Source organism: Somniosus microcephalus, chromosome 3 (assembly GCF_052327205.1).
Source record: "Somniosus microcephalus isolate GS21.2 chromosome 3, FLI_Smic_1.0, whole genome shotgun sequence".
Classification (NCBI taxonomy): Eukaryota; Metazoa; Chordata; class Chondrichthyes; order Squaliformes; family Somniosidae; genus Somniosus; species Somniosus microcephalus.
The window spans coordinates 271154493-271175081 of NC_140989.1; the positions used below are offsets into that span (position 1 = coordinate 271154493).

Here is a 20589-nt window from a genome sequence, read left to right on the forward strand (position 1 = left end):
CAATGACCTCTGCCACCCGGGGGGTCACCAGGTTCTTCCACTTCATCAAGGCCCGCAACCTGCCTTACTCCATCGAGGAGGTCAGGACCATGACCAAGAACTGCCAAGTCTGCGCTGAGTGCAAACCGCACTTTTATAGACCAGACAGAGCCCACCTGATAAAAGCCACTCGCCCTTTCGAACGCCTGAGCGTCGATTTCAAAGGGCCTCTCCCCTCCTCCGACCGCAATGTGTACTTCCTCAACATCATTGACGAGTACGCCCGGTTCCCGTTCGCTATCCCCTGCCCGGACATGACCAGTGCCACGGTCATTAAATCTCTGAACAGCCTCTTCACCCTGTTCGGTTTCCCCAGCTATATCCATAGCGACCGGGGCTCATCGTTTATGAGCGACGAACTCCGCCAGTACCTGCTCGCTAGGGGTATAGCCACAAGCAGGACCACCAGTTACAACCCCCGGGGGAACGGACAGCTGGAAAGAGAGAATGCAACAGTTTGGAAGGCTGCCCTACTAGCCTTAAAGTCTAGGGGCCTTCCGACCTCCCGCTGGCAGGAGGTGCTCCCCGATGCGCTCCACTCGATTCGGTCACTGCTCTGCACTGCCACCAATGCCACCCCTCACGAGAAAATGTTTGTCTTCCCAAGGAAGTCCACATCGAGGACATCGTTACCGCCATGGCTGACGTCCCCAGGGCCGGTACTAATGAGAAGACACGTGAGGGCCAATAAAACGGATCCCCTGGTCGAGGGGGTCGACCTCCTCCACGCCAACCCCCAGTACGCTTACATTGCGTACCCGGACGGGCGGGAGGACACAGTCTCCATACGAGACCTCGCACCCTCGGGGACCGCTGTAACCCACTACCCATTACCACCCCCCCCCCCCCACGACCCGATATCCAACCCCAGCAGCCGGCTCGCCTTGGACCGTCACCCACGAGGACTACACTCCAGGGCCCCAGCCTACACGGGACGCGACGCCGGAAGCTCCACCACCCCTGCCGTCGCCACGTCGATCACAGAGGCAGACAAGACCTCCGGAGAGACTCCAATACACGAACTTTTAAATACACTTCACCCCGCCGGACTCATTTTTAAACAAGGGGTGAATGTGGTAAACCACTGTCATACCTGTGTGGCTGTATGTGTATTCCACTAGGTACAGGTCTGGACATGCCTCGGCTGACTCCTCCCACTATTCCAGGTATATAAGTGACTACCTCCCAGTCCCTTAGTATTCTGGACGGGTCGACCACTCGAGACAAGACCTTCATTCTTTAGTTAATAAAAGCCTGATTGTTACTCGCTCAACCTCAGTCTTTTGAGTAATTGATGGCGCATCAATTTTCCACAAATATGAGTTTGTAATAAGGCCTTTTCAATGGAATTGCATCTCAATTCATTCAGAGCAAGTCACAGCACATACCTACCCGAGGAACGACAAGCCGACGTCCAAAGCTTCGGCCCTCTCCTCGTTACGTGAGGGCTCTGTATAGAGCCGTAGCTGGGAGAGCCCAAGTCCAACACGTCACTCAAGCGGTTCGTAGTAGGGGAGCCAAAAGGACTGCCTAGATCTGGTGTAAAAGGGAAGCTAAGCAAGCTTCTGAGAGAAGAGTTTGAAGACTTGATCAATGACGATGGCAGAGGGCCCCGGGGAAGACGGGCAGAGAGTGGAGTCTTCAAGGAAGGCTGGTAGCTGGCAGGCTCTTCAAGGCAGGAGGTTCCTGCAACAGAAGGAAAATAAATTACAACAAAAGCACATCTGTATCTGGGCTGCATCTACTCAAATCAAGTTTGTTACAAGATAATTCATTTTTAAAATTCCTTCCTGGGATGTGGGCGTCACTGGCAAGGCCGGCATTTATTGCAGATTCCTAATTGCCCTCGAGAAGGTGGCGGTGTGCCTTGTAGATGGTGGAAAGGTTTTGAGGAGCCAGGAGTGAGACACTCGCTGTAGAATACCCAGTCTCTGACCTGCGCTTGTTGCCACAGTATTTATGCGGCTGGTCCAGTTAAGTTTCTGGTCAAGTGACCCCAGGATGTTAATGGCCGGGGATTCGGTGATGGTAATGCCGTCAAATGTCAAGGGGCGGTGGTTAGACTCGCGCCTGCTGGAGATAGTCATTGCCTGACACTTGTGTGGTGCGAAGGTTACCTGCCACTTATCAGCCCAAGCCTGAATGTCGTTCAGGTCTTGCTGCATGCGGGCATGGACTGCTTCATTATCCAAGGAGGTGCGAATGGAACTAAACACTGTACAATCAATCAGTGAACAATCCCACTTCTGACCTTATGATAGAGGGAAGGTTATTGAAGAAGCAGCTGAAGATGGTTGGGCCTAGGACATTGCCCTGAGGAACTCCTGTAGCGTTATCCTGGAGCTAAGATGATTGACCTTCAACAACCACAGCCACCTTCCTTTGTGCTAGGTATGACTCCAATCAGTGAAGAGTTTTCCCCCTGCTGCCTTGATGTCAAGGGCAGTCACTCTCACCTCTGGAAATCAGCTCTTTTGTCCATGTTTGGACCAAGGCCATGAGGTCTGGAGCCATGTGGTCCTGGCAGAACCCAGACTGAGCATCGGTGAGCAGGCTATTGGTGAGTAAGTGTCGATTGATAGCACTGTCGATGACACCTTCCATCACTTTGCTAATGATTGAGAGTAGACTGATGGGGCAGTAATTGGCCGGATTGGATTTGTCCTTTTTGTGGACACGTCATTCCTGAGCAGCTTTCCACATTGTTGGGTAGATGCATGTTGGAGCTGTACTGGAACAGCTTGGCTAGAGGCGCGGTTAGTTCTGGAGCACAAGTCTTCAGCACGATAGCCGGGATGTTGTCGGGGCCCATAGCTTTTGCTGCGCTCAGCCGTTTCTTGATATCACGTGGAGTGAATCGAATTGGCTGAAGACTGGCTTCTGTGATGCTGGGGCGCAGGAGGAGGCCGATATGGATCATCCACTCGGTGTTCTGGCTGAAGATGGTTGCAAATGCTTCAGCCTTGTCTATCACTATCCTCCTCAATGTTCACTATACTTCAAAGTTCTGTGTTATCTGCAAATTTTGAAATTGTGTCCTGTACACCCAAGTCCAAGTCATTAATATATATCAAGAAAAGCAGTGGTCCTAGTACCGACCCCTGGGGAACACCACTGTATACCTTCCTCCAGTCCGAAAAACAACTGTTCATCACTACTCTCCGTTTCCTGTCACTTAGCCAATTTTATATCCATGCTGCACTGTCCCTTTTATTCCATGGGCTTCAACTTTGCTGGCAAGCCTATTATGTGGCACTTTATCAAACTCCTTTTGGAAGTCCATGTACACCACATCAACCGCATTGCCCTCATCAACCCTCTCTGTTACCTCATCAAAAAACTCAATCAAGTTAGTTAAACACAATTTGCCTTTAACAAATCCATGCTGGCTTTCCTTAATTAATCCACACTTGTCCAAGTGACTGTTAATTTTGTCCCTAATTAGCGTTTCTAAAAGCTTCCCCACTACCGAGGTTAAACTGAGTGACCTGTAGTTGCTGGGTTTATCCTTACACCCTTTTTTGAACAAGGGTGAAACATTTGCAATTCTCCAGTCCTCTGGCACCACCCCTGTATCTATGGAGGATTGGAATATTACGGCCAGTACCTCTGCGATTTCTACCTTAACTTCCCTCAGCATCCTAAGATGCATCCCATACAGTCCTGGTGACTTCCAGATGACACAAAGCTGGGTGGGCGTGTGTGCTGCGAGGAGGATGCCGAGAAACTCCAGGATGATTTGGACAGGTTGGGTGATTGGGCAGAAGCATGGCAGATGCAATATAACGTGGATAAATATGAGGTTATCCACTTTGGTGGCAAAAACAGGAAGGCAGATTATTATCTGAATGGCAATAGATTGGGAGAAGGGAAAGTGCAACGAGACCTGGGTGTCCTTGTGCACCAGTCGCTGAAGGTAAGCATGCAGGTGCAGCAGGCGGTTAAGGTGGCAAATGGTATGTTGGCCTTAGTAGCAAGAGGGTTTGAGTACAGGAACAAGGATGTCTTGCTGCAGTTGTACAGGGCCTTGGTGAGACCATATCTTGAGTATTGTGTGCAGTTTTGGTCACCTTATCTGAGGAAGGATGTTCTTGCCATGGAAGGAGTTCAGCAAAGATTCACCAGGCTGATACCTGGGATGGCAGGAATGACATACGAGGAGAGATTGGGTCGATTGGGCTTATACTCGCTGGAGTTTAGAAGAATGAGAGGGGATCTCATTGAAACTTATAAAATTCTGACAGGACTGGACAGACTAGATGCAGGAAGGATGTTCCCGATGGTCGGGGAGTCCAGAACCAGGGGTCACAGTCTAAGGATAAGGGGTAAGCCATTTAGGACAGAAATGGAGGAAATTCTTCACCCAGAGAGTGGTGAACCTGTGGAATTCTCTACCACAGAAGGCAGTAGAGGCCAATTCATTAAATATATTCAAGAAGGAGTTGGATATATTTCTTAAGGCTAAAGGGATCAAGGGGTATGGAGAGAAAGCAGGGACCGGGTACTGAATTTGGATGATCAGCCATGATCGCATTGAATGGCGGAGCAGGCTCAAGGGGCCGAATGGCCTACTCCTGCTCCTAGTTTCTATGTTTACCTACAGCCAGCCTTTCTAGTAGCTCCTATCAATTTTTAGCCCATCCAGTATCTCCTCCTCCTGCACTATGACTTTGGCAGCATCTACTTCCTTGGTGAAGACAGATGCAAAGTAATAATTTAGTACCTCAGCCATTCCCCCTGCCTCCATGCAGAGGTCTCCTTTTTGGTCCCTAATTGGCCCCACCCCACCTCTTACTACCCTTTTACTATTTATATGCCTATAGAAGATGTTTAGAGTGCAGTTTCAACAGAGTGCTGTGAATTGGGTGAGTCAGAGTTAGGTGAGGAGTGGAAGGAGGAACTCCCTTGCTTCACCTTTATTTTTCCTAACTTTTCACCCTGTAGGAAGAGGCCGGTGTTGGGAGCAGCAGGAGTAGTGAGTTTTTAAACTCACTTTTGCGGCCTTTTTCTCAAAGGCCGGTCAATCTCGCAGACCGGCAGCGCCGTTCCAGAGCCACACCACGATTCCAAAAGTGACGCGGGCAAGAGGATGCAGCTGATTGGGCGAGTACGGCCAGGTGAGTATTTATTATACTCTATAGTTTGACAGTTAAGGTTAATAGTTTATAAAGTTTAGAAGGTCTTAATTTTTGTGGTTATAGTTTCTAAGGTCTCTGTTGTGCATCAGGGAGTGCTAGTAACCAAAGGCCCTTGAGTATATCATTTAATTGTAGTGTAATTGGTGGTATTGATTTGATTTAAGTTAATTTAAATTAATTGAAGGGTAAGTCATGACAGCACAGATCGGCCCCGTGGCATGCTCCTCCTGCACTATGTGGGAAATCAGGGACACTTCCCACACACATGGTCGTCAGGGACACAGGAAGTGTATCCAGCTGCAGCTACTGGCAGACTGCATTGCGGCGCTGGAGCTGCGAATGGATACATACTGGAGCATTAGCGATGCTGAGGACGTCATGCATATCACGTTTAATCAGTTGGTCACACCACAGGTAAAGGCTGCACAGGCAGGAAGGGAATGGGTGACCACCAGGCAGAGTACAGGAAACTTTGTGCTATCCGGCACCGACGGGACCGAGCTGTTGTCGTTCCCTCAAAACTGCCGGACACTCCAGCTCTAATGTTGAAAGATACTGGAGCTTTTGAGCTCCGTATCGGTCAACAAACCCTGCAGCTTCTAAACAGTCCAAGCATCTCTGTAGCTTAGCAAACCTTGCAGAGCTTGACTGTTGAGGAAAAAAGCAACGAGAAGAAAGAAAAAAAAACGAACGAAAACGGCTCCTGATTTTTGCCGGTGGCTCGAGCATTCCGGACAGTTAGCCTCCGGATAACACAGTTTCCTGTAGTAGGCGCAGGCAGGTAGTGCAGGGTCCCCTGTGGCCATTCCCCTCTCAAACAGATATACCGCTTTGGATATTGTTGAGGGAGATGGCTTATCAGGGGAAGGCAGCAGCAGCCAACTTCCTGGCACCGTGGGTGGTTCTGCTGCACAGGACGGGAGGAAAAAGAGCGGGAGAGCTATAGTGATAGGGGATTCTATTGCAAAGGGAATAGATAGGCATTTCTGCAGCCGCAAACGAGACTCCAGGATGGTATGTTGCCTCCCTGGTGCAAGGGACAAGGATGTCTCGGAGCGGCTGCAGAGCATTCTGGAGGGGGGGGGGGGGTGAACAGCCAGTTGTCGTGGTGCATATAGGTACCAATGATATAGGTAAAAACTGGGATGAGGTCCTAAAAGCTGAATATAGGGAGTTAGGAGGTAAATTTAAAAATAGGACCTCAAAAGCTAGTAATCTCAGGATTGCTACCAGTGCCACGTGCTAGTCAGATTAAAAATAGAAGGATATTTCAGATGAATACATGGCTAGAGGAATGGTGCAAGGGGGAGCGATTCAAATTCCTGGGACATTGGAACCGGTTCTGGGGGAGGTGGGACCAGTACAAACTGGACGGTTTGCACCTGGGCAGGACTGGGACCGATGTCCTAGGGGGGAGTGTTTGCTAGTGCTATTGGGGAAGGTTTAAACTAAAATGGCAAGGGGTTGGGAACTTGTTTACCTTTCCTCTGTCTCTCTGCACAAGGATAGAAGCAAAAGACAGGGAGGAGAAAAGCAAAAGTGGCAGTCAGAGAAATCAAGGGTTTAAATCAAACATGGCCACAGTAAATGATAATTCTAAAAGGTCTAAGAATGTTAATAAAAAACAAGCCTGAAGGCTTTGTGTCTTAATGTGAGGAGCATTCGTAATAAGGTGGATGAATTAGCTGCACAAATAGATGTAAAAGGATATGATATGATTGGGATTACGGAAGCCTGGCTCCAGGGTGACCAAGGCTGGGAATTCAACATCCAGGGGTATTCAATATTCAGGAAAGACAGGCAAAAAGGAAAAGGAGTTGGGGTAGCATTGCTGGTTAAAGAGGAGATTAACACAATAGTAAGGAAGGATATTAGCTCTGATGATGTGGAATCTGTATGTGTGGAGCTGAGAAATACCAAGGGGCAGAAAACGTTAGTGGGAGTTGTATACAGACCCCCAAACAGTAATGCTGAGGTTGGGGATGGCATTAAACGGAAAATTAGAGACGCGTGCAATAAGGGCACAGCAGTTATCATGGGTGACTTTAATCTACATATAGATTGGGCTAAACAAATTAGTAACAATACTGTGAAGGAGGAATTCCTGGAGTGTATACGGGATGCTTTCCTGGACCAATATGTCGAGGAACCAACTAGAGATCAGACCATCTTAGACTGGGTATTATGTAATGAGAAAGGATTAATTAGCAATCTTGTTGTGCGAGGCTCCTTGGGGCGGAGCGATCATAATATGATCGAATTCTTCATTAAGATAGAGAGTGAAGTATTTGACTCAGAGACTAGGGTCCTGAATTTAAATAAAGGAAACTACGATGGTATGAGGCGCGAGTTGGGTAGGATGGATTGGGGAACGATACTTAAAGGGTTGACGATGGATAGGCAATGGCAAACATTTAAAGATCGCATGGATGAACTACAGAATTTGTTCATCCCTGTTTGGCATAAAAACAAAAAAAGGTGACTCAACCGTGGCTAACAAGGGAAATTAGGGATAGCATAAGATCCAAGGAGAAGACATAAATTGGCCAGAAAAAGCAGCAAACCTGAGGATTGGGAGCAGTTTAGGATTCAGCAAAGGAGGACAAAGGGATTAATTAAGAGGGGGAAAATAGAGTATGAGAGTAAGCTTGTAGGGAACATAAAAACTGACTGTAAAAGCTTCTATAGATATGTGAAGAGAAAAAGATTGGTGAAGTCAAGCATAGGTCCCTTGCAGTCAGAATCAGGGGAAATTATAATGGGGAACAAACAAATGGCTGACCAATTAAATATATACTTTTGTTCTGTCTTCACAAAGGAGGACACAAATAACCTCCCAGAGATGGCGGGGAACATAGGGTCTAATGAGGGAGGAACTGAATGAAATCAGTATTTGTAGGGAAATGGTGTTAGGGAAATTGATGGGCTTGAAGGCCGATAAATCCCCAGGGCCTGATAATCTACATCCTAGGATACTTAAGGAAGTGGCCCTAGAAATAGTAGATGCATTGCTGGTCATCTTCAAAAATTCTAGAGACTCTGGCACAGTTCCCATGGATTGGAGGGAAGCTAATGTTACCCCACTATTCAAAAAAGGTGGTAGAGAGAAAACGGGGAATTATAGACTGGTAAGCCTGACATCGGTAGTGGGGAAAATGCTAGAGTCCATTGTAAAAGATGCAATAGCAGAGCATTTGGAAAACAGTGACAGGATCGGACAAAGTCAGTATGGATTTACAAAAGGTAAATCGTGCTTGACTAATCTACTGGAATTTTTTTGAGGATGTAACTGGTAGAATAGATAAGGGAGAACCAGTGGATGTGGTGTATTTGGACTTTCAGAAGGCTTTCGATAAGGTCCCGCATAAGAGATTAGCGTGTAAAGTTAAGGCACATGGGATTCGGGGGTAAGGTACTGACTTGGATAGAGGACTGGTTGGCAGACAGGAAGCAAAGAGTTGGAATAAATGGGTCTTTTTCCGAGTGGCAGGCAGTGACTAGTGGGGTACCGCAGGGATCGGTGCTAGGACCCCAGCTATTCACAATATATATTAATGATCTGGACGAGGGGACTAGGTGTAATATCTCCAAGTTTGCAGACGACACAAAGCTGGGTGGGCGTGTGTGCTGTGAGGAGGATGCAGAGAAACTCCAGTAGGATTTGGACAGGTTGGGTGATTATACTGCATCTGCCATGCATCTGCCCAATGTGGATAAATGCGAGGTTATCCACTTTGGCGGCAAAAACAGGAAGGCAGATTGTTATCTGAACGGCAATAGATTGGGAGAAGGTGAAGTGCAACGAGACCTGGGTGTCCTTGTGCACCAGTTGCTGAAGGTAAGCATGTAGGTGCAGCAGGCGGTTAAGAAGGCAAATGGTATGTTGGCCTTCGTAGCGAGAGCATTCGAGTAACAGGAGCAAGGATGTCTTGCTGCAGTTGTACAGGGCCTTAGTGAGACCACACCTTGAGTATTGTGTGCAGTTTTGTCGCCTTATCTGAGGAAAGATGTTCTTGCCATGGAGGGAGTGCAGCAAAGATTCACCAGACTGATACCTGGGATGGCAGGAATGACGTATGAGGAGAGATTGGTCGACTGGGCTTGTACTCGCTGGAGTTTAGAAGAATGAGAGGGGATCTCATTGAAACGTATAAATTTCTAACAGGACTAGACAGACTAGATGCAGGAAGGATGTTCCCGATGGCGGGAGAGTCCAGAACCAGGGGTCACAGTCTAAAGAAAAGTCATTTAGGACAGAGATGAGGAGGAATTTCTTCACCCAGAGAGTGGTGAACCTGTGGAATTCTCTACCACAGAAGGCAGTGGAGGCCAATTCATTAAATATATTCAAGAAGGAGTTAGATATATTTCTTAAGGCTAAAGGGATCAAGGGATATGGGGAGAAAGCAGGGACAGGGTACTGAATTTGAATGATCAGCCATGATCTCATTAAATGGTGGAGCAGGCTTGAGGGGCCGAATGGCCTACTTCTGCTCCTATCTTCTATGTTTCTATACTATGATCACTGTTCCACAAATGTTCCCCTACTGACACTTGCTCCACCTCATTCAGATCCAGCAATGCCTCCTACTTCGTTGGGCCGGAAATGTACCGATCAAGAAATTTCTCCTGAACACACTTCAGAAATTCTTCCCCCTCTCTGCCCTTTACACTATTACTATCCCAGTCTATATTAGGATAGTTGAAGCGCTCATTATCACTAATCTATATTTCTTGCACCTCTCTGTAATTTCCCTGCAAATTTGCTCCTCTATATCCTTCCCACTACTTGGTGGCCTACAGAATACACCTAGTAGTGTAATGGCACCTCTATTATTTCTTAACTCTAACCAAATAATTCTGTCCTTGACCCCTTCAGGACATCATTTCTCTCCAGCACTAACATTCTTCTGAATCAATACTGCCACACCACCTCCTTTCTTTCTTGAATACTTTATATCCAGGAATATTTAATACCCAATCCTGCCTTTTGGTGAGCCAGGTCTCCATTATCGCCACATCATATTCCCATGTGGCTATTTGTGCCTGCAGCTCACCAACCCTATTTACTACGCTTTGTGCGTTTACACACATGCACTATCTTAGATCTTGTCATATTCTCTCTTAATCTGACCCTACCCAATACCTTACTGTTTCTTATTCTAGTGCCATCTGTCTCTCCCAATCCTTTGTGTACTTTGTTTCTCCTTTCTAATGCTATATCCTGGTGTCCATCCCCCTGCCAAATTAGTTTAAACCCTCAACAGCACTAGCAAAACTCCCTGCGAAGATATTGGTACCGGCTTTGTTGAGGTGCAACCCATCCAGCCTGTACGGATCCCACCTCTCCCAATGTCCCAGGAATCTAAAGTCCTCCTTCCTGCACCATCTCTCCAGCCACTCATTCATCTGCTCTATCCTCCTATTTCTATACTCACTAGCTCATGGCACCTGAAGTAATCCAGAGATTACTACCTTTGAGGTTCTGCTTTTTAATCTCTTTCCTAGCTCCCTAAAATCTACTTGGAGGACCCCATCCCGCTTTCTACCTATGTCGTTGATACAGATATGGACCACAACCTCTGGCTGTTCCCCTCCCCCCTCAGAACGTTCTGCAGTCTGGCAGCGGTGTCCTTCAGGACTCGGCCAGTAGTATTGCTACCGAACCACTCTTCGTGATGGCCATTGAAGTCCCCCACCCAGAGTACATTCTGTGCCCTTGCTACCCTCAGTGCTTCTTCCAAGTGGTGTTCAACATGGAAGAGTACAGATTCAGTACCCCTCCATGTTGAACATGGAGGGTGGTAGGTGGTAATCAGCAGGAGGTTTCCTTGCCCAGGCTCGACACAAAGCCATGAGACTTCATAGGGTCCAGAGTCAATGTTGAGGACTCCTAGACTGTATACCACTGTGCTGCCACCTCTGGTGGGTCGGTCATGCTGGTGGGGCAGGACATCCTACTGGTTAGATAACAAGTTTACATAGAAAAATACAGTAACCAATATTTTAAATAGCTAAAGCAACTTGTTGCAACTATTCTGGACAACTTTTTAGAAACAAATTATAGTTTCCAAGTGTTTCTGCTATCATCCAGTTATGAAATTGAGCAACTTTAAGAGGAAAGGGCATTAGGTTGAACAGTTTTAATCAGATTTCCATTCCACCTACTTGTCTTATCATATGTAACAGTTCCTTCTCTCCACCACAGATGGTCACTTCAACCAACTATTGTCCATTTTTGTGACCTGCCCCACAAATCTATTACCCATTGTGCCAAAGAGAGGTTATAAAGCACCTTTTAGACAGTATTCAAGTCAAAGCCTGACCTGAGGTGCTTGACAGATGTCTTTCCCCAGGGATAGGATACGGTTTAATTCGTCCATTAGCAGCAACAGCTTCCTGATACGCTATCAGCTTTTGCGTTAGGTCATTTAGCAAGGCCAAGCATTCGCCCGATATTGCTATCCAATTATGAGGATGGCCACCTTAAAAAAAAAAAAAAACTGATTAGCTACACCAGCTCAGCATGGAATAAAAAGTAATTTTTACAGTAATAGTTTGAGAACACGTTCCATAACTTGTAAAGTGAAATAAAGCACCAACAGCAGAAATACAAGCCGAAAATGTAAGAAATGCACAGCATTGAGTGGAATCTGAAAGATAGATTAGCATTTCTCATCAGGAATGTCCATGTGTGAAGCAGCGAAGGTGGTGCAGAAATTACATAATTGAGAGGAAACTGTATGCAGTCTCCCTTAGGAAATGAGAGGCAGCTTGCAGATGTAAGTAGGTAAAAGAGAATGGAGTCAAGATAAGAGATGAGATCACTGGGAAGTGGGAAATCTATGACAATGGATTTGTTGGGATACTTCTGTGGGAGAAGCAGTTGGGGCAGGGAAAAGCAAAAGCGAAACAGTAGATTGAAGGAAATGACGCAGATGATGAGATCAGCGATCATCCTAGATATGGTGATTTGATGTTGATTTGCAGGACCATGGTCCCGTGGTATTGTAACCAAAATTATAACCAATACTTCCACAAAAGATCCCCATAAAATTTGCAGTGCTTTTCAAAAAAATTTTTTATTTTTTATTTTTTAAAAACTATATCACCATAAAAATGAAGTACAGGTAGACTATCCTTTATCCGAAAACCTCGGGACCAGCCGAGTTTCGGATAAAGGAGAATTTCGGATTTCGGAAGGTGGGTCGGCGGGGGTCCGCGGGGGGGTCGTGCGCACGACTTACGCTGACGCTCAGCGTAAGTCAGTCGGGGTCGGCGGGGGGAGATCGGCGGTTGTCGGGGCCGGCGGGGTCCGCGGGGGGGTCGGCGGTTGTCGGGGCCCGCGGGGGGGGTCGGCGGTTGTCGGGGCCGGCGGGGGGGGGGGGGTCGACGGTTGTCGGGACCGGCGGTTGTCGGGACCGGCGGGGTCCGCGGGGGGGGTCGGCGGGGGGGGGGGGTCGACGGTTGTCGGGGTCGGCGGTTGTCGGGGCTGGCGGGGTCGGCGGTTGTCGGGACCGGCGGGGGGGTCGGCGGTTGTCGGGGCCGGCGGGGGGGTCGGCGGTTGTCGGGGCCGGCGGGGGGTCGTGCGCACGACTTACCCTTTATCCGAACTTCCGAAACCAGAACCCTCTAAAAACCGAAGGTTTTTTCGTTCGTACGCACGACTTACGCTGAACGAAAAAACCTTCGGTTTTTAGAGGGTTTCGGTTTTCGGAAGTCCGGATAAAGGGTAGTCTACCTGTACCCCAAAAGTGAACTATACAATCCCAGAACTACATCACTGAACCAAAGCTGATATCTGACCCCTATCCCTATTTCAGTGCGGTCCTCTGATCCTTCTGCTGGCCCATAATCCACCAGGATCAAGGTTATTACACATGCCTACATCCCCCCCCCCCCGCCCACCGCCAACAGCTCCCAAGAGTCAACAACAGCCTTTGGAAGCCACTACATATTTAAACCAGAAGAATCTTGCATCTATCCAACATCCAAGAGAGCAGCTACAGAGGGAGTTTCTCCGTACCTGGCTGGCTAAGGCTGAACACTTCCTGTCTTCGAGAAGCTGAATACCGGGAAAGTAAGGCCAAGTCTTGCAAAGCTAGATACTGAAACAGAGAGAGATGTACACTCAATTAGCATCTTGCCAGCTGTAAATCTAAGGAATCTGCTACATAGAAGACAGACTCATTGAACATTAAGGCACTAGATTTGTTACCGACAACATCCATTTGGTTTACCTTTACACAGGGGGAAACACAGTTGGTTAGGACTTTAGGGAGACATCGATCAGCTTCCTCTCCAAAGGAAGGCTGCACAGAAAATTGGAATACCTGAGTCAATGGAAAAAGGCAAAGAGTACAAAACATGATGGGGACTCCTGAAGTAAATATAAACAAGCACAGCATAGACCAGCTCTAAACAGAATTCTGGACTTTTCAAAAATTGGCAATAATATTTCTGCACATTATAAAAAAAGAACAGGATAAAGACAGGACTTTCCGATATCCTCAATTCAAGAACAAATGATTATGGACAGATGAAATGAAGATGGGCAGTAAGGTAACACGCAGATAAGGCAACAACAGCTTTGTAATTTGGGCTGCAGTTCAAAGTGACCACTTTGGTATTTTGATAATCTGAAAATTGCTTTTTTGCGTAGATGGAAAACTCCCAGGATTCAGACCATCAAAATTAAACTTCTGAAGCTCATCCCAGCGCAATCTACTTTGGAAAGCACAACTGCTGAGGGGCAGCAGCGATTACTGAACAGTTCAGAAACCAAACTTTTATCAACGTGTAAACACAAATGCAGGTTCTATTTCAACAGAAGTTGCAGTTTAAACAAGAAAAGGGGTCAAAATAAATGCAAACCACTAATAAATCCCAGTATTAGCAGCTTTAGATGTCTTTGGAATAGGGTCACTTGCACACAGATTCTAAGGTCTTGAAATCTAGAATCATTGGCAATATAATTCAGAAACTCTTGTATAAAGAGTACCACCCTTTAATTTTACAACAACCCATTCCATGCTCACCTCAGTGACGTAGATTTTAAAGAGCAACCACGTAATGTACCAGGTGACCAAAAGAAATGTACCACTTAACCAGGTTGTGTAGAGCAGCGGCAAGTCAAACAGTCCGGTCAGGGTATCCAGGGAATGCTGTGCGCTTCAGAAAAAGTTACAGACAGGTGATTTTTCAAGGGCTCACTCACACATTGGCACTAGTTTTGGAAATATTGCACTAAAAAGAAATGGGGAGGTTAAGCAAGGGTAGGGTACAGTTAATTAAAAGCGCACTCCATATTGTAACAGTGGCACCAACTTGTTCCAGCAATTTACTCAAGTATATCCATTAATGTGATTCTGTGCTAGACATTTGGGAATTTTAGACACATAACGACTTTGTTACAATGCTGTGGGATTAACTCGGAGAGAAAAATGAAAGCTCTCACCTTAAGTGAACATCTGTAGGGGCCCTGTGGGGAGAAGGGAACTTTCTGCTTTGGCCTGAGTGAGATTGCCAATTTGTGCCCAACTCTGCCTGGTCATATTCACGAACACTTCATAACAGCAGATTTTCAAATCATCACACTCAGGATGTTTCAAGTCAGCAGCGTTTGTAAGAAATGCTGTCCACAGACTATAATGAAGTCACCAACTTCAATTTTCAAAAGGAAGTCCAACAGCGCCCCAAAATGGCTGTGGATAAAATGCACTGTGTGGTATGGTACTATGGGCCAGAAAGTCGCAGGTAGAATCCCCAGTCCGTGCCGTGTTCGCTGATCTCAGCCAGTGCGTGTGTGCAACATTGCAGAGGACAGGATGGGACTCAGTTGTGATTCCCGCTGCTGACAATCAAAATCTAGGCTCACACATCTAGAATGGCGACTTGGGTGAGGAACTGGCGAGCTCTCTGTGGAAATATACTCAGCCAAAAAAAAAGTTTGTGGCTTCAGGAGAGGAAGGGAAAGAACAGAAAAAAACTCCAAACAGTTTCTACAAACACAGTATCAGACATCAATGAATGAATATTTTGTAGGGAGTTCACCAACCTGTCTCTTTGAAGGGTTGTTGAAGCGCTTATCCAGGCCCTCGGCACGTAACCTGGGGCGGGGGGGGGGGGGACCAAAGATAGCATTGTGAAAATACTCCAGAGAAAAAAGAAAAAGCACCTTCAAATTAAGCACATCCAAGGATATTATTTGGCTGTACTTCAGTATGCAAATTCTGGCTACTGCGCCATATTACCACTGAAGAGGTGCTCCATTCAGACAATTTCTTGTAAGCACTACTGCAGTGCAATCGTCAGCATCTGTGAATGAGCTCATTCTACCCAAACTGCACCCAACCATTTGACTTTGAGAAAGAGAGCACTACAGTAAAATGCAAATAGAAATATTTTTAAGGCCTATAGCTTTCAAGAAAAAAAATACAACACTGGTTGAAATTTTCATACAGCAAAAATAAAACCTCAGGGTTTTAACCAAGAAAATAAAATTAAGTACAGAAGGTCAGAACATAAGCACCAGGTTTGCTGTGCATGACGCTGCTGCTAAATTGCAAGATGGATTGAAACAGCAGAAAAACATATGCAGGGAGACAGCTGCAGAAATCCGCTCCAGAAGGTTTGGAAATATCGAGCAGCTGGGTTAAAAGTGCAATTTATAGTGCTACTCCAGTCTTTCCAAAATTCTTCCTGTTTCTTAGCTTCATACAACATGGTGGTATTATTTTGCTTCCTTATTAAAGATCAGTTCTCTCAGGTTTTCAGTTGTATTTTTATTTATGCCCAACTCCTCCCCAGTCCCCATTATATAAAGACACTATACTGTATTAAGTGACGTCAAATATAGTACCAGCTTCTTCTTCTTAGGCAGTCCCTCGGAACCAAGGATGACTTGCTTCCACACTAAAAATGAGTTCTCAGGTGACTGATGAGTCCAATGCAGGACCTATAGTCTCTGTCACAGGTGGGGCAGACGGTGGTTGAAGGGGCGGGCGGTTGGGGTGCCGTGCGCTGCTTGCGCTTGGCTTCCGCTTGTTCCCGGCGAAGAGGCTGGAGGTGTTCGGCGCCTTCCTGGATGCTTCTCCTCCACTTTGTGATTCTTGGGCCAGGGATTCCCAGGTGTCGGTGGGGATGTTGCACTTTTTCAAGGAGGCTTTGAGGCTGTCCTTGAAGCATTTCCTCTGCCCACCTGGGGCTCTCTTGCCGTGTCAGAGCTCCGGGTAGAGCGCTTGTTTTGGGAGTCTTGTATCGGGCATGCGGTTGATGTGACCCGTCCATCGGAGCTGATGAAGCTTTGACCATGCTCAGATGCTGAGAATGTTGGCCTGAGCGAGAACACTGAAGTTGGTGCGCCTATCCCGCCAATGGATTTGCAGGATCTTGCGGGGGCGGCACCTCTCCAGTGCTTTGAGGTGCCTACTGTACATGGTCCATGTCTCTGAGGCATACAGGAGGGTGGGTATTACTACTGCTCTGTAGACCATGAGCTTGGTGCCGGGTTTGAGGTCCTGGTCTTCAAACACTCTCTTCCTCAGGCGACCGAAGGCTGCACTGGCACACTGAAGGCAGTGTTGGACTTAGTCATCGACGTCTGCCCTTGCTGACAGTAGGCTCCCGAGGTATGGAAAGTGGTCCACGTTGTCCAAGGCCTTGTTGTAGATTTTGATAAGTGGGGGGGGGGGGGGCGGCAGTACTGTGTGGCGAGGGCAGGTTGGTAGAGGACCTTTGTCTTACGGATGTTTAGTGTAAGGCCCATGCTCTCGTACGCTTCGGTGAAGGTGTTCAACGATGGTTTGGAGTTCGACCTCCGAGTGTGCGCAGATGCAAGCGTCGTCTGCATACTGTAATTCGACGAGATGGGATGACCTTGGATCTGGACTAGAGGTAACGGAGGTTGAACAGTTTCCCCGTTTGTTCTGTAAATTAGCTACACTCCAGCGGGGAGCTTACCGAGGGTGAGCTAACACAATCAGGTTGACTTCTAAAGATATTTAATCAAGTTGCATTCTATTTTAGCTATCTACCACAGTGGAAGACAAACACAAAGGGAGAGAAAGAACGAGAGTGGCAAAGAAGCAGAGCCAATTATAGCGAGAGAGATACAATTCTTTTTAAACTTTTCCCCCCCGTGAGCAACTCAAGGCGACGAATATAAAAAGATTACCTAAAAAGTAGTAAAGGATGCAGTAGTTCCTGAGAAAGTACAGAGACTGCACAGCGCTGTACTTAATGACCAAAGATAGGTTTCCTTTGAAGCGCGGGTACTTGAATTGCTAGAAAAGAAACAGCAAAGGTTATTTTTCTTCTTTCCTCAAGTTTTCCTCCCTTCTTAAGAGAGTGCTGACTCGCACCGAGACACCATTTCAGAGATGCGGGACATCTTCCTATACTGCACCCAAGTGGCAATCTGGACAATGTCAGCGGGGTATTGAACCGCAGTAAGGGGACACTACTGCTCCATCTGATACCGTCCTCACCCATTGCGCGCACACATGCCCTTCACAGCAGTCATCATTGGATTGTAATCAGGAGCAGAACTCCGACTTGGTTTTGCCCTCCCCTAGCCCAGCTGAGATAAGCTAACTCAGCACAGATCAGAGACCAATCCCATTTGTACTTCATTCCCACTCCGAGCAGTGGGTTTACCCATCAAGTCCTCAGGGAGGCCAGATTGGTTTCAGCAGTAGATATATACACAACTCCTACAATACTCTACAGAACGATTTTGGGGTGTCACAAAATGATGGTTAAGCATTACATCTTCAGTCACCTGAAACTTCCAGCAGTGGCTCTCTAGCTTCTACCTCGCTCAGCTCCTGAGATCACAAAGTCCAGCAGATTTTTTGCAAACTATAGATGGAAACTAAATGTAACCACAGAGCTGCAGATACAGTACAACGGAATAACCTCCCTTTGCCTTTCACATGTCTGCGCAAGGCAGCAGCAGTGACAGTACATCGCTGTGTTGTCACACTGCAACACCAAGCAGCGAAGCAACGAGCTCACACCCACGATTCGATGAACAGTTGAGCACCATTTCCACAGCTGGGCTGCTGGATAGCTGCCACACTGTCCAAGCTCACGGGACCCAGGAGAGAGAACAAAGTGTGGAAACAGTCACTGCAGGCAGCTGGTTACAGAGTGGCAGAGGCCTGGGAGCAAGTGGCTCATTTGTCCCCTTGACTGGGGAATTGTGTGTGGGAGACCCCAGAAGAATATAAAAAAAGACAATAAATCACAATTTCTAAAAATTTATATATAAAAACTAAGGGCCAAGCCAGAGTGCAAGATACCTCCAAGGTGAATAGAGTAGAATCAAAGACCAGTTGGTTCAAGAAGCAGTGATTAGATGACAATGAGCTTAGGTTTTAAAAGCCAGTAGAACAAAGGAGGTAAAGAGTTTCAGTTTGAGATCTGGATGAAGGGCTGTTACATTTAAAGTAAGCAAACAGTTACTTTAAAAAGAAAGTTCAATCTGCTTTTAGTCTAGCCAAAGTAGAAATTAAAAGTAACATTTATTACCTGTATAGTTGGGAAAGACAAATAATTGAAGTTGTTAACAAAATACAGAAGACTATAACTATATCCTATAAAGGCCCCTTCCATCAGTAAGAAAACGTGAAACTCATTCAGGCACATGTGGCTGCTGGATGCAGAGCTGCAATGACAAGAACAATCAAAGTAGATGGGTTTGTTGGCAACAAAATAAAGACGGGGTGCACACAAACACCACACAGGAATATTCTATAAACTTTTAGATTTCTGTTAGTTCCATGCTCACCTTTCCGGAGATGAGCAAGGTACACTGATCATGTGATAGCGCCCCCCAGCTATGACTGCTGCACACCATGCCATCAGCATCCCCATCACTGCATGTACAACTGAATGGAGAAATCGATGAGGGTGGAACACATTCCCTATGAGTGCAATCCGACTGCACGGAATAGAAGGCTCCACTGTGAGAGAAAGAAAAGGCCAATTTTTAAATTTTTTTTTACATGCAACAGCAGGTACGAGACCTGGTAGAGGCTATTAATTTACTGACAGGAAGGTAGAGTGAAGGGGTAAATCATTTGAAAACAGATCACATTTCTCAACCTCAGCTTTATCTGACCAAAACATCTAATCCCACCTCTGCAAAACTGCCCACCTCCACTCTTCACCACTGATATCCTTATACATGCCTTCATCACCTTCAGACTCAACCACTCCAACAATCACCTTGCCAGCCTCTCACCCTGCCTGAACCCCAGCTTGTCCAAATCTCTGCCACACTTCGCCTGTCCTGCTCACCCATCACCCCTCCCTCACTGAGAAAACAATGGCTCCCAGTGGATCAAACATAAAATCCTTGTCTTTAAATCCCTGTGGCCTTCCCCTAACCTTACTGCATTCTCCTCCAGCCCTACATGTCGCCCTAAACAGTCTTCCTTGGACCTTTTCTACAGCTTCCTCCCCCCTACCCCGCCCCCATTGGCAACAGAGAGCTTTCAGCTGTCTGGGTCCTACTCTCTGGAATTCCCTCCAAATTACCTCTCCTCCTTTAAATACTTTCTTAAAACCTACATCTTCAACCAAGCTTTCAGTCACCCTTCCTAACTGGACAGCTGTTTTCCATATCGCTATCTGTGAAGCTCCTTGTGGTGTTATTTATGTTAGGGGCACAATATAATTGCAAGTTGTTGTCCCATAAATAACAACTCTGTACTGGATTAATCAGCCTTTACAGGACTGTTACGTGCAATTTTTCCCCATTTTGCAAGAGGAATGGCAGAAAGCTAAATCATTTATAATCAGAAAATGACAAATGTACAGGTCTGAAAGAAAATGGTAGGTCAATATTTTGGGTGGAACCCTTCACCAAATTTCTGATGAAAGATCCCAACTGAAATAGTAAAACTATTTTACTCCTCCAGATGCTGACGGACCCCAGTATTTCTACTCTATACTGTTTGATTTCAGATTTTCCAACATTTATATTTTTACCCCCTTTTCATCTCCATAATTTATCATTGCTTTGGCAATAAGAGCATCGAAAAAGATACTGTACCAAATTCCACTGAACTAAAATAGGTTGTAAATTTCACTGAACTAAGTTTTACAACATGGGTCACAGAAGAAAAAGCCTGAAGTTAGTCTTTAATCAGTAAGGATTAGTGGATTATGGGAAAGAAAATTGTCCTTTGGCATTTGTACCTCCCATCTGATTATGTTATGACAGCAACATTTTTTGAAACTACTTAAAAACTTGAATTTTTAAAATTTTGATTCTTACTGGTCCCAGCCTTGGTACTTTTGGTTCTTTGTGTCAGAAGGTTGAGAATTCAAGATCCAGTCCAGAGACTTGAGCACATAATCTAGGCTGACACTTCAGTGTAGTACAGAGGGAGCACTGTTGGAG

The 20589-nt window shown here is 46.3% G+C and overlaps 1 protein-coding gene across 2 annotated transcripts in view; it reads right to left on the reverse strand.

Moving 5' to 3' along the window:
* The window catches only part of ndc1 (NDC1 transmembrane nucleoporin), a 50140-nt gene that overhangs the window by 26923 nt on the left and 2628 nt on the right, over positions 1-20589 (reverse strand). For both annotated transcript variants that reach the window (XM_085982519.1, XM_085982518.1), the window contains exons 4-12: positions 18970-19144; positions 18711-18846; positions 17353-17461; positions 15235-15286; positions 14216-14348; positions 13418-13510; positions 13204-13285; positions 11504-11662; positions 1432-1725 (exon numbers count right to left, since the gene is read on the reverse strand). In XM_085982519.1, the coding sequence (XP_085838645.1) occupies positions 1432-1725; positions 11504-11662; positions 13204-13285; positions 13418-13510; positions 14216-14348; positions 15235-15286; positions 17353-17461; positions 18711-18846; positions 18970-19144 (1233 nt within the window). The remainder of the gene's footprint in view (positions 1-1431; positions 1726-11503; positions 11663-13203; positions 13286-13417; positions 13511-14215; positions 14349-15234; positions 15287-17352; positions 17462-18710; positions 18847-18969; positions 19145-20589) is intronic.